General features: G+C 39.8%; 1 protein-coding gene across 1 annotated transcript in view; it reads right to left on the bottom strand.

The window, feature by feature from the left end:
- Positions 1-256: 256 nt before the first annotated feature.
- znhit6 (zinc finger HIT-type containing 6) overlaps positions 257-14846 on the bottom strand; it is a 30882-nt gene continuing 16292 nt past the window's right edge. The window contains exons 6-10 of the mRNA XM_031283897.2: positions 13205-13273; positions 12836-12916; positions 10314-10394; positions 3033-3157; positions 257-1118 (exon numbers count right to left, since the gene is read on the bottom strand). Coding sequence (XP_031139757.1) covers positions 532-1118; positions 3033-3157; positions 10314-10394; positions 12836-12916; positions 13205-13273 — 943 coding nt within the window. The 3' untranslated portion in view covers positions 257-531. The remainder of the gene's footprint in view (positions 1119-3032; positions 3158-10313; positions 10395-12835; positions 12917-13204; positions 13274-14846) is intronic.

Below are 14846 nucleotides of genomic sequence, written 5' to 3'. Positions count from 1 at the left end.
TGGTGGGTACAAAATGACGAAAATCTGATAGGTACGCGTACCCACCGAAATCGACGCCTATGCGTATGACCAATGCCAAGGACTCAGCATACATGGGGCGCACACTCTACTGGGTGAGCTAGAGGTAGGCCCAAAAAAATTAGTTAATTGATACATACATATGAGATTAGCTAAAAACTATATTTTTCATGCGCTTGGTCTGATACTAGTGTCCACATCCACCACACGAGAAGCAGTATAAAACAAATACAAAAATATTTCCAAAATAAAGTCTTTATTTAAGAAAGCATGCTTCCAGACAGATTAGCTAAATCTAAATTATAAACATTAACATTGAAATGATTCCACACATATACAATGATGTAGCGGTATCAACCATGGTTCTTGTTTCTTAAAACAATCCGTTTAAAACAACTGAAAACACTGTTGCGTGGCATTGGTCCACTCTACAGTACACTGACACAAGATTGATGACTTCCTGTCAGATATGTCGGCCTCCTCATTCATTTCACCCTGAACATCTGGGCATTATCATTCCAGTCCACAGCTGTCAGCAGCATTAGCTGACTCATTTTCATCATGACAGAGATGGGTATGAACAGGCCCCGGGTCTTTCACAGCATCCTCCTTAGTCATGCTGACCTCAGCACTCTTTGACAGCTCACTTGTCATCGTGGAACCAGAGATGTCCTCATTTATACACTGAGCCCTGCTGCTGTCACTGTGTTTATTTAAACCATCATCAACATTAACATCCACACTGTCTGCTGGTTCATCTTTAATCACCTCCATGTCATTAGCAAGGCTTTTGGCACTATCAAAGCTCTTTCCACATGGGGTATTGTCTTCAGTATTACCTTCCTCCTCCTCTTTCTCTTCATCACTACTGTCTATGATCTCTCCCTCCTCTATCTCTCCCTTCCCTGCTTCCATCTTGGCCCATTTCACTAGTAGGGGTTCAGTTTTAGGTCTGGTCTCCGGGGTTCCTGTCCAGATGTTGGTCCCCCCCGGGGTGCAAGCTCCTTGCAGGGATGGTGAAACTTGGATCACATCGTCCTTCTCTCGGTCCACCCCTTCCTTCTTTGTTGCAAAACTATTGCAGGCTGATGCAGGTTCAGCTGAAACAATAAGACCTGATTTGTTTAAAAAAAAACATGATTTAAAAACGGCTCTTGCAACAGTAAAAGTCTTGCATGTCAGAGTGGTCAGTTGCACAAAGAGGGTTAGAGCACAGCTGGGGTCATGCTTAAACAGAAATGGTGAGAAAGAAGGGAACAGTACAGGCAGTTTGTGAATGATGACGCTATGGTTTGGCTCCATGCTGGTTTCCAGGATGAGGCAGCGTGCCAAGCAAATTAGTTATGCAATAAAGTAGGGTGGACGTGTGAAAGAAAGGCTGCAGAATAAATGACGGCAAGAACAATAATTGTGAATTATAAGCAATTACTCCCCAAAATGGTCTACCCGCAGTCTGCTGAATTATAAAACGCATGAACCCATTTATGTAAAATTTACTCTAAACGTCAGACACTTTTGCCAACACATTTTCGCCTCTATCCCAAGAAATGGTTAGCAAGCTGAGCCCAAATATGTAATAGAAAAATTAATGTAATTCCGATTTTCTTCTCTGTGCTGTAACACAAGACAATTAAAAAGCTATACCTGCCTCTAATTAACCATTTATCTTCAGCACGGGCCATTACTTAAAGAATTTAAAGGATTCACCATTTTTGACCTTATAAAGTTGAGGTGAATTAAGGAGTTTGAGTCTTGGGGTGAGTGCATTCTCAACTGACCATAAATAAAAAGTATAAGCCCGCTTTAGGCCTATGTTGAAAAAAGCCTCCAATATTCACATATTCATTATGACACCCATGTGGCTGGCAGTCATGATGTCACCACCTCTATATATGGGCGACACTGTCACATGCCATTCAAACACCTCTTCTCGCTTCAAAAGTCAAGCTATCTTTACCTGTATAACAAGGCTAGCCTAATTATCCTGGAAAAACATAGTGGAGCAGACAGCACCTACAAAAGGGTAGATACATTTGCAACAAAGAGTCAGCCTTGACTGGCTGAATGTAGTTTAAAGTAGAATACTGACCGGCTGCATGTTGCATGTTTGGAGCCTGCTGGACCCTCAACATCACTTTATCCTCCCTGTCAGTGTCCGATTGCTCTTTATCACTTCCTTCCCAGCTTCCCATGCCATTTGCAATTATCAGGATGTTTCTATGGCTAACAATATAGCAAAACAGTGTGGCACCAAGGCCTTATCACTGAAAAAACACACACACCCACCCACCCACCCACCCACCCACACACACACACTACCTAATTCGTCATTCAGCCTGTCTGGGTCTGACAGTGTAATGATACTGGGTTAGTGTGGTCTTTTGTGATCATACTAACCCTACTGAGATATACACAGTTTGACCATACTGTGCACATCTGAGTGGGAGCACATTGCTGTATGCTTTTACATGATATGCAGTCCTACTTTGTCATGACTCGTCTTGTCCTTAAACATCCGACACTGGAAGAGACAAACAGGTGAGAAAAGCCACAGGCTAATCTCCTGTTTTCTCATATTTTGTCATTTCACAACTCATGAGATCACCGCTCAAAAGTAAGCCATGTTTGATCCTCTTTTTGGCCACTGTCGCTGTTGAGGTTGAGTTGCTGTGTATGATGCTGAGCAGAACACCCTCATTTCCGTTGGGGTAGCATGTTGCCATAGTGAAAAATAAGGGAACAGGGAGTCTCCAAGTCTCAGCTGGAGAAACCAGGACATGATACAATGCTGTTGGAATTGGACAGTGGAGAGGGGTTGGCGTTTTGGGGCTAAGAAGGGTTGTGACTCCTGTTGTATGTCCACCCTTTTGTTTAGTAACAGAAAACATACGCATTAAGCTAAATATAGTGTTGAAGAAATTAGTTTTTGCTAATAAAGCATTAGTAGGTTAATGTTGGGGCAGACACTAGCTTAAGGCCATGACATTTAAAGCTAGATAAGGATGTTTGTTTACCTGGTCCTTTTAGTGGATACTCCTTCCAATGATCTCCGAGGACAATATGCAGCACAGGATATTCAATCAGTGTTTTGTAGCTCAGGTTGTCCCTTAGGGTCTTGCAAATGTCCAACTGATGGTACCTATTTCAGATAAAATTGAGGCATAAAAAAGGCCATTACAAGACAACTTTGATACAGCATGCTAGGTAAATTATGTGCATTTGGCTCATTTTAGGTAATTTCAAGTTTGCTAAGTAGCAACAAAGACAGAGCAAAAATGGCCACTGTTAAAACCTTTTAACTAGCAAATGCTGCTCTTTATTTCCAGCAGCCTGTGGCACATTGATGGCTGAGAATATTTTTGAGGGTTGATAGAGATTAAAGTCATGGCTTGGCACATTGAAGAAACTGCTTGGTGTTCATCTCAAGAGATGGAAACTGACTTTACCAAGAATCAACATCTCTCACATTAAGGGGTCTCTTACCCCTCCCTTTAGCTTTTTGTATAAGATGACATCAGTCTAGTCTTGTCTCTAAGTAGTCCTGTCATGCATTAGAAATGGTCATAAATCACCAGACTAAATGGTTAACTGGATTCTTGGGAGACAAGGCTTGCCTCTACACTCAACTGATTCAGAACCATCCAGCTTAGGCTGTCAACACAAAAATATGAGGCATCATATATTTTGGATATATATACAGTAACTGGCACCACCCCCATCAAGTGTCAAACCCGTGCCAGACTAAGGATTGTTGAGCCATTGTTTGTTTTGCTAAAAGCAGAAGCAGACTGAGAACCGCCCAGGTAGACACCCACTCACAAAGCCAATCAAAGCCGTCTGCTATAATGTGACATTTGCAGGTCTTTACTGGTGGCCCAACTTCCAAGAAGCCCTCCCTTCCCACAAATCCATGGCAAAATGTCAAGGAGATAGGGATAGAGAGAAGGGATAGCCTTTGGGTCTCAAAACACAGGACATTTCTTGCCACATTACAACAATTGGTTGCTGCAGGGTATTTCTAGCCCAACCCCACATCAGAAGAGTAGGAATAGCCTATGTAAAGATAGATTCAAGGTTAGAAAGAAAAAAGGTACCAACGACAGTGTCAAAGATTAAGCATTGAAACCATTTTGTGAAGCTGCTATGTGCAAAGTAATTAAAGAAAGCAGGATAGCTACACTTAGTATTTGTAATGTGCATACCAAACAGAGTACTGTTTCCATTTCATTTGGTTTTATGTCTAACATGTAATTAATTATTGTTTCGCGGATGTTATTTTTTATTTTTATGGAAACACAAACTAAACAAAAACATGAGTGTATGTAAACAACAGTAGGAGAGGGGTAGATAGCAAAGCAGATTGTGGCTCCCTGTGGTGCTGATGTGATTGTTAAAGGTCTGGCCATTTCTAGAAACACGGCTGGATGGCTCAGCCAAGAACGCGCACACATCTGGTCTCTATATAGTGTTCTAGTGAATGAACAGAACAGAGGGCAAGACTGATGTTCTCTTCAGAGAGGATCCTATTGTTTTCCCCTCTGCTGCTAAGACCCATCAGCACAGATATAGTAGTGGTAAGGTGTATGGACAAATAAACTGCACATATTTTGATACTAAAAATGCATTATTGTAAAAACTAATAATGTTGAAAACTCAGAATAATTTAGTGCAAATATAAATTGGACCTGTCCATGGCTGCCTACCAGTTGGTACCAGCTTTGCTTTGTGAAATTGACTCACTGAAACAAATTGTAAGAACTCTGTTCTTGTTTGGGTTGTTCTTGTATTTGGACAGTATTTGCATGCTGTTGGCTGCATTAGGCTTCCAGGATTGTGTGGATTCAGCTTTTTTTTTTTTTTTTTAAATTGTTGTTGCCAATACTATGTCCTCGGTGTTATGTGTCCTAAAGTAATGACAGACCAGGGGCACATTTATAAATTAACAAATCAGACCTTGAAAGATGCAAATGCTGCTCATGCCAAACTGTTGATGTGAGAATTTGCAGATATCTGAAATATGTGAACCAATATATAGCATGCACATTTTGGACAACATAGACAGTGAATTTGAAGAAAATGTTCCAATGACATTGCAACTTATTATGAATGCTACCCATTTGATTGTTGCTTTGATCTAAAAGCCATCAACCACTATCCATAGCATCAACATTTTAAATATATAGTAGGATTATGCTTAATTTTTTGCATATCCATTTTTGGATGGAGGTGCAGATTGGATTGACGAGATGTTTCATGTGCACAAATGAGTGTACCACCAGGCCTTTAAGGAGAAACTGCCCGAAAGTGCGAGCCATTATGCCTAAATGTGACAGATTACGCTTCCCGTCCTCACTATGACAGCAATCTTTTCACCTTGCCTTCAAACCAAACCAAACCAAGACTTGGCATGACAACACAACGTTTGAACTAGTTAGTTTCAAGCATATCCGGGGCTATAATGTAATAAAGTACAGACAAGGCTGACTGGAAACTCAATAAATAAGGATTACCACAGATTTATATAGGTATAAAAATGACAACAATCCAACTATGACACTGAACAGTTATGCAATATAATCTGCTTGCTATTTTAGTAACAATACCCAAAACCAGTCCAGCATTGCAGCAGACTTGAGGAAGCATCTGCTGCACAGAAACAAACTTGAACATTGCTTTAGGGCAAGTTGAGGGAGAGCACATCGACAGGCACAGGAGTGCTAAGGTGGGGGTTTGCCACAAATATGTGTGAGAAAGCACTTCTTGGACAGGACAAAAACATCACTGTCTGATGGGTCCACAGCACTTGTTAAAAAAACTGAATGCACACAGAGGTTTCCTTTTTTGGCTGCAAATGTCAAAACAGCATGTCTACTTCTGGAACGTCCACACAGGCTGAGAGGAAAAGAAGAGGTAAGGGAAAGGAGGAAAGGGCATCCTCTAGATCTCATAAGTTGGATGAATACAAAATAAACATGAAAAATAACACAAACAAACTTCCAGAAGGGTGTGAATGGTTCTCTTGATGCACAGGCTGTCTCCTTTCCAGTAAGAGAATGTTGACTGGTTACACAGCTATGTTTAGTTTAGCACAAGAGCTCCTTTATTGGAATGGGTTGATATTCCAGTAGACATTTAACAAGAAAAACATGCAGTCAGAGCCTTTGTGTTAGCAAACTTAGCAAACAGCCTCTACGTAGCCATGACTACTGCTGTCTATGACTTTATAAGATTAATAATAAGTTTCAAAATGAATAGCTTTCTTCAGCATTACTCAAAAATGTGGAGTTCCCGTGGTTGTAATGCTTTGACCTTGTTTGGGACCCCTTAAATGGGATGTGAGCTCATTCTTTAGGGGTCTCTCTTCTTATTAGAGCTATAGTCTGTGGCCATGTTCCTGTTATGTAACTGTACCTAGTTAATGTAAGTCACCATGGACCAGAATACTCATTTTTCTCCACTTCCATTCATCCATAGTACATTTTGTATAATATTGATAATAAATACAAATTACAAAAATGTAACTACGGACTTAACAGTCCTTCATTATACAACCCCATACTCAAGCTCTTAAGTTATGATAAGCAAAGGTTACTAAGAGAGAAAGTGGGATGGAGAGAGGGAGATTCATGCAACTAAATGAATCATTACCACAGACTTGACAAGACAGTCAAGATACAGTTTTCTTTCTCCAAGTCTGATTTATGACTGTGACTGTGTCAGACTAATACCTGTTAGGAGTCATTTATGAAATATTTCTCTGGAAACTGGTAACACTGTTGTGAATGTTATGAATCATTTATTGGAGATTTTTCAGAAAATGCTTGTGCCCACTCAAAGCAGGATTTTGACAGCCTGAAAAAAATCATGACATACTCAATCCATAGATATGTTGGTTCTCAGTGGACAAGTTTGAAAAAAATGTTTTAATTTTATTAAAAGAAGAAAAAGCACGGTGTGCTTGGTATGTGAACAGTACACGCGCTGTTCATCAAGTTTTCCCAATGCCTGCTCTCCAGCTCAGATTATTGTAACATTATGGAGGGTCAGAGGTGTGTCTTGTTTGTGTGTAAGTGTAATGTGGTCTGCATCCATATATCGGAAGTGAATATTATATGAGCAAAAATTAAACCAGATGCAACTATGGCAGTATGCAAAATCTTATTAATCACAACATTTGATTATGACCCACCTGTAAATGTTTATAACCATGCTGGAGGTATTAATAGGGTGCTAAGTAACACATTTTGTCTGTCATTATAATGGTATGTTTGTGTGTGATTAGGGCTCATTGTCTTTAGTGGTTATTTAGTATACTTGCAGTTCCAGCATTTCTTGTTTGTGACTAGGGACTGTCCTGATCTGAAAACATAAGTCAGCAAATATATTGCTTTCCTGACAATTTTTCCTTCCACATTATATTAGCAGAAGCATACTCTGAGCTGTCCTCACAATCAATTTATCACCAGCTAGTCCTAAGAAATCTGGGTTTTTGGGGGTGAAAATCTGCAGAACCCTGACCTGAGCCTTTATATTACTAATCTATTCGTATGCAGTGTTATAAAATACCTTGTAATGACAAATGTAATATGCCTGTAATGCCACTATAAAGGGGACACTGTAAAGGTGTGTGAGCTCAGAGATAATGACACATTTAAAAGTACTCAATCTCTCACTAAATTCATGTAAGGGTAAAAGGTGGCAGCCTGGCAGCTCATGCTAAATCTTGGTTTGCATGTCACATCTCTACACTTGTCTTTTAGTAATTCCTCCCTATATGCTGCCATCAAATATAATGTATCTGCTTAGAAAGTGTGTGCTACGGTGGCCGACAGGGGCAAACGCCCTGCAACTTAAGAAAACACACGCAAATAGACAAAACACAAGCAAATTAATTTGACAACACATGTGCAGCATTCAGCAAACGCACTGCAAATACCACAACACAACCAAATACATAAACGCACTGCAAATATGAAACGATGCAAAAAGAAAAGCACACAAACCCCGAAAAAAGAAGCGATGCCAAATACATAAACGCACTGCAAATACACACAACACAACCAAATACATGAACGCACTGCAAATACACACAACACAACCAAATAGATAAACGCACTGCAAATATGAAACGATGCAAAAAGAAAAGCACACCAACCCAGAAAACAAATGCAACAAAAAAACGCTGCATCCAGATTACACAACGGAAGTTCTCCAGACCTCTAGAGGGAGCAGCTAGTGGAACAGCTTGATTTTCGACCTCACGGGGAGGGAGGGAGGGAGGGAGGGAGAGAGAGAGAGAGAGAGAGAGAGACTGCATAGACTGTAAATATTAAGTCTATGTTTGAGATATGTTTTCTCTCGTTTGGTGGGTGTGTCTCGGCTCAGGTCCCAGCTGATACTCAATCAGCAGAGACGTCTGTAAAATCGTGGTGATAAAACATTTAAAACTGCATCAGCGTTTAACGTTGACGTTTGCTTAAGCCATATTACATGAGAGGGTTTAATTTCGAGGTCCGAAATTACTGAAGTGTAGGCCTCCTCAAGTGTAATATTGTGATTATACAACAACGGTTACCAACAAAATAGGTGATCAATCAAAAAGTGATCAATCTGTATTCATATTGTGGAGCAATTCGCTCTTGAAATACAAAAAACAGACAGGATTTCTAGTCCCTCCCTGTTAGTAAACCAGCCAATTTACCGTGGGATTTATCAAACTGAATAAATCCCGCCCGCACATATAAACACAAAACTGCTTTGCTAACTCCAACGTGTTGCAAGTAAGAAATCTGCTGAAAAAGTTATTGTATTCATTAGCATGATTGCCGTACTGTTTAGTTCACAAACATCCAACACACCAAAGTACAAACACATAGCGGACCAGACGCGAGCTTTTATTTTGAAAAGCCGAAGCTCGGGGACAGCACCAGCCGGGAGGGAATGAGACGGGAGTATAGACTGTATATTAATAATATATTATGTTATTAATAATAATAATAATAATAATAATAATAATAATAATAATATGAATTTAATATCGGTTAATAACGGTCGAAAATCCAGCTGTTCCACTTAGCTGCTCCCTCTAGAGGTCTGGAGAACTTCCGTTGTGTAATCTGGATGCAGCGTTTTTTTGTTGCATTTGTTTTCTGGGTTTGTGTGCTTTTCTTTTTGCATCGTTTCATATTTGCAGCGCATTTATCTATTTGGTTGTGTTGTGTGTATTTGCAGTGCGTTTATGTATTTGGTTGTGTTGTGGTATTTGCAGCGCGTTTGCTGAATGCTGCGCATGTGTTGTCAAATTAATGAAGTTGTTTTCTTAATTTGCTTGTGTTTTGTCTATTTGCGTGTGTTTTCTTAAGTTGCAGGGCGTTTGCCCCTGTCGGCCACCGTAGTGTGCAGCCCTAAAAAAACAAAAGGACTATGTGTGGCTGTAAAAAATGAAGGATGGGAGGTTTCATGACATGTCATACTGGCCAGGAGGGCAATGATTATGAGCACCGAGGATCATCATTCACTCCATGACTAAGTGTAAATGGAGGACAGCCAAAGAATCCGAAAGTAGGCGCAGCAAATGGGTGCTATCAACACCATCCCGCTGACCCCCCAAAAAGACAGACAGATGGAGCAGGAAGGGAGAGCATACAGGAGAGAAGCTATGGAAGAGAGTGAAGGAAAGCAGGAATGGAAGATTGAGATACAATTTCTTGATAATTGGCATTTCTCAATGTTGGAATCAAAGTCAAAAGGGGAGGAGAAAACCCTCTTAATGCCTGCCAAAAGTCTGTGTAGCTTTGCAGGAATTTACAAGTCAGTGATGTCATGCTTATGAACAAATTATTTCGATTTGATACACGCTGAATAAATCATGTCATGGCAAGTCCAATCGAACGGTCAGAATGGTCACACGGACTGGATGCCTCAGTAATGACAGGATTCTGGCACATTTTATGAAATTAATATAAACCCTGTATCTTATCTTTAAATTATATATTAGTCCATAATACGTGTTTGTTTTACTACTTTTGATGTATTGTGCAGGGCAACATTTGTAACTCCAATCACTTGCATCACCTCCACTTGTTTTGGCTGTATACATTTTTGTTGGTATCTGTATAACTGCATTGCAACTTAGTACTAAATTCTTCTAGAGATGGATATATGTGACCAGTATTAGCTTATTGTAGCTCAGTATCAACAGTATTGCCGTTTCTATGGGAATCAAGGACGTATCACATTTATACATTCGTATTCATAAGAACTGAGACAGGTGACAAGTAGAAAGTAAATCTCACCTCACAGAGTTAGCCTTTCTCCCCTCTGCTTTCATGAAGACTTTCACATGATCGAACGGAGTGTGCACATACATCTTCAACCTGAAACAGAAATTCAACACAGGATGTTAAAGAGCCAACTACAACCTAAGAAAGACAATAAAGAACTGTACAGAATGCCCTAAGCTGGTTACCATAAAGGTCAAAACACAAAGAGCTCATTGAGTGTAGCACAGGCGAGACCCATTGGTACAATTGTCTGGTATGCTGACTGATATATGTATAGGCCCTGACTGAGGTTTCTCGTGTAAGGGACAATCCTCCATGCAACTGACGGCCACGGCACCTGAGCCCGTTGTAAACAGCCAACCAATGGGCCATGGAGAGTATAACCCAACTCACTTGAATCTAGACTAAGCAGAGGTTGTGTCCAAATGGCTGGCACTGGATCAAGTTAGGTGTCTACTACGGTCTGCAATATGCTCTGGCTGTAGTTGTACAGTAGATTGCTTACTGCTGACTGTTATCAGTAGAGAGGTTAGGTCAGAGGAGTCAGATCGCTGTTCAGTTCGAGGTTCAGATTAGAAATACTAATGTTCTGCAATCAAAGAGCCTGCCTTGTTCAAAGACTGCAGTTCATGTTAGGATAAACATGAGCCTGGGAAATGAAAAAGGAATTGAAGCAAGAGAAAAATTACAAAGAGAAATGCAGGAAGGTAAGATTGTGACACCAAACCAATCCTATGTGACTGAAATTGGATTGAGTTGATATTAAAGATAAGGAATGACCTTTGAATAATAGTTCTTTTGTAAATTCACAAACTGATTTTTTTCCTTAGATACATTAGGTTAAATTGAACCTATCAATAGCAGTCTATTAATATACTCTATGGGAAACATACACAATCATGTTGAGCACAATTGTAAAAAGATGTGGTGGCACAGATCAGCACTGTTAAACTAATTCATAAACTTCACAATTTAGAGTTAATTTAATTAGGAATAGAAAATATATTTGAAAATATCTGTGGAGAGGAAAAAAAGAGGATCTTTTTTAGTCAAATACTTGTGAATATGAATCTGTTAAGAACTATATTTGTGTCTTCACCCATTCCTTCTTATACAGGGCTCTTGTACATGCAAACTGATTTGTACTTAGTCTGTAACTGAGGCATAATCCCTAAACACACTGCTGCCAAACTAAATTACAGGGGCTCTGGTGTGGCGTGCGGGCGAAAGTGGACCTGACACAGGTCATCAAAACCAAAGTTGCAGTCATGGCCTTTTAGACAAAGAATTGTGAGGATAGTAAGTAAAAGTGAAATACAATAGGTCATTGTATTTCTGTGTTTTAACAACTGACTGATGTGTGCAGCAGCGGTGCTCAGGCTGCATCTTGACAACACAGTTTTAAACAACACAAAAAGCTCATATGCTATGTAACGTTCCCAGGACAATATGATGCAATAGCAAATGAATGTAACTGCGTCACACTGGTGTTGAGATTAGGGATTGTGTTGGATATGATACTATGCTGCAATAATGCAGATATTACTGTACAGTATATGCATTTTAACATCAATTATTGTGAGCAATTCTTGTTTGCTTTGTTTTCCCCAGTCTCATTCCCAGTTGTTATGCACATGAGAATCCAGTAACTAAACACAGCTTCACAGTTGTTGTCAATAGCAAAACTGCTCATTTGAACTTTTCAAGAGAAAACAATGGGCTGAGCAGGAGTCATTATAAGGTCTTCCAAACCATATATCAAACTGCTGTCGACCTCTGGGTCTATTATCACATTGGTAAGTTTTCAAATTCTATTTATGAGTCGAGTGACTGAACCAAAACAACTCAGTAGTGGAATTTCTTCCACTAAATGCAGCACATTAATCGGAGGTTTCTGGCTTTGCTGAAGGATTTAGCAGGAACTGAAGTTGATGGCAACAATTTAACTCAATATAATCAAACAGACATGGCAATAAAGCTACATACTGTACACTTTAACTTATGTCCTTGGACTTATTGCCAATATGGACACAGTTTACACTTCAGCTGTACAAGGTCCAAATGGCCTGTAGCAAAGGCCCCCACTGAATAAATAACAACTAACAATGACCACTGATTTACACAGCAGCTCACTGCTGTTTTTAAGGTCTGTGCCTGATGACAACACCGGAATCCTACAGCTTCAACTGTGTATGTTACATGTGTTTAACATGAACGTGATGGTATGTCTGTCTTGTAATGACCCAATTTTATAAATCAATCATGTTTTTAAAAGCCTAAAAAACATATAGGGGTATAAATGTATCCACTTTAGTTAAGTGATCCGTAGTTACAGCCTCATGGTAGCTTACACATATCTCAATCAGTGCCACAGAGAGGTTTACAGATTTTACATTTTGGAAAGAAAGAGCACTGGTACCATATTGGTATTGAGTTTGGGTAAAAAAAAAAAAAAGTGGATCCTTGTTAAAAAAAGGTGGATCGGTGTGTTCGTACAATCAGAACAAAAATAGTGTGGATGTGAAAAGGCTCACTTTTGACGTGTCACAGGGTCCGACTCTGTAGGGTGGATATAAGGGGTCAAGATCTGCTCCAAGGTTTGCTTGTCTGACACCCTAAAAGAAGAAAGAGATTGTTAACATCCAAATCAAGTCAAATCACGATATATAAACTCTGTGTAGCTTTTAACAACCCTGGACAAACATATATAACTTAATGGTCACTCTTGCTAACTCAGAAGACTGTGGACCACTGTGGTCCATCTACTGAAATGTTCCCGACAGCAACAAGCACACTCCTTCTGAGTATTGAGATAGTATTGATAATTTGCTTTCAATTGGCAAAACACTGACGCTTCAGCAGAAATATTATGTGTATATTATTCAAGAAATTGTGTAACTCACCGCCTCTGAATGAACTCTGTGCTACTTTGAGGAAAGATGAGCTTCAAGTGCCACAGGAACAGTTTTTCTCTAAATGAGACACAGAGAAACTCATTTTTAGTTTCAGCTTATCATAAACAGCAGTGTTTGATGCCTGTTGTTCACAGACTGATGAGGTCACCTCTCAGCATTCCCTTCACAGTCAAACACAAATGCCCTTGTTTAAATTCAGAGCATAAAATGGATTCAGCCTTAATCTGTCCAAGACAATACGCATGGCTGCTTCCAAAATCTTGTCCATCTGTGTGTGTGTGCGCATGTGTGTGTGTGTGTGTGTGTGTGTGTGTGTGTGTGTGTGTGTGTGTGTGTGTGTGTGTGTGTACATGCATAAACCGGAGTCACCATGGAGACCATGACATATACACTCAATACTAGGACACCAGCTGGTGGATATCACTTTTTCTGGAGAAATGCTCTGGGCAGTGAGTATTATCCGTGGTAGGGTTTTTTTGGGTTGCTGGGCGTGCTCTACAACCAAACATTTATCCCCTAAACAGCTGCTGTGTTCATACCTACCAAAGTCATCATGATGCAGAAATAGTCAACAAAATGTAAGCTATCAAACAGTTTGGGAGATATGAAAAACAAGATACAAGTCCGCCTATATTCTTTTAACGTAATGGATTCATTACTAGCAATTTTGACTTTTGCCAGCCTATACACCAAGAAAGTATCATTTTTGTTGCCCCTGAGGAAGAGGATATAGTCTACTGGCACAGGCATCAATCAGTCCTGGGGCCCGTTTCAGAAAGCAGGTTTAGTGAAAACTCTGAGTTCGTTAACCCTGAGATGAGGGAAACTCTGGGTTTTCTGTTTCAGAAAGAGAGGTAACTTAACCTCAGAGTCAGTTACTATGGTAACAGTCTGTGAACCTAACCAGGTCGGGAGCAGGTTTTCTTCAAGAAACCTCGAGTTTCTCTCAGTCTCCTCCCTCTGACACCAGCCCAGCCTGCTGACACAGCCCTCTTTCATTTCCTCATTCATTCATTCAGTCTGCATCAGGCGCATTTTAGCGCAGTTTGTTACTGTATCTGCATGAATAAAAAACAGGGTTGGTTTATTAACCATGTAAAAATAAAACGACTAATAAGACTAAGATCTTATAAAACTTTTTTTTTTCTCAAAACATGGCATTTCCTTTTGTCAACGATCCCATTGATGAAGAAGCTGCATTACTTCGCAGGGTGTTAAACATACGTCGGGAGATGATATTGAGGCCCCGACGCATTTTAATTTCCAGATAACTACCTATTTGAGCAGTATCGTTTTTCTTCCCAGTCTATCAGTTATGTATCTTACATAATCTTATCCGTCCTCATATCACTAACGTCACCCATCGTGGACCACCTCTACATCCCAGCAGATTATTTGTGACACATTACAATTTTTTTTTTTTTTTTTTGCAAACGGCAGTTTTCTTTACAACATTGGTGATGCGGAGCATTTTAGTAAAGCCACTGTATAGCAAAGCACCGTCAGAAGAGTGTGACTCGCTCTGAAACGTGTTTTTGTAGTGTTCCCTGGCCACAAACCAGTAAGACACATTAAAAGGATTATTTTATTAGGTATTGCACCTAAATGAAATAGATTATAGCTTCAATAC

The sequence above is a fragment of the Sander lucioperca genome, chromosome 11, assembly GCF_008315115.2.
Source record: "Sander lucioperca isolate FBNREF2018 chromosome 11, SLUC_FBN_1.2, whole genome shotgun sequence".
Classification (NCBI taxonomy): Eukaryota; Metazoa; Chordata; class Actinopteri; order Perciformes; family Percidae; genus Sander; species Sander lucioperca.
The sequence above is the reverse complement of the archived record's forward strand: the minus strand, read 5'-3'. Positions and strand labels throughout refer to the sequence as shown.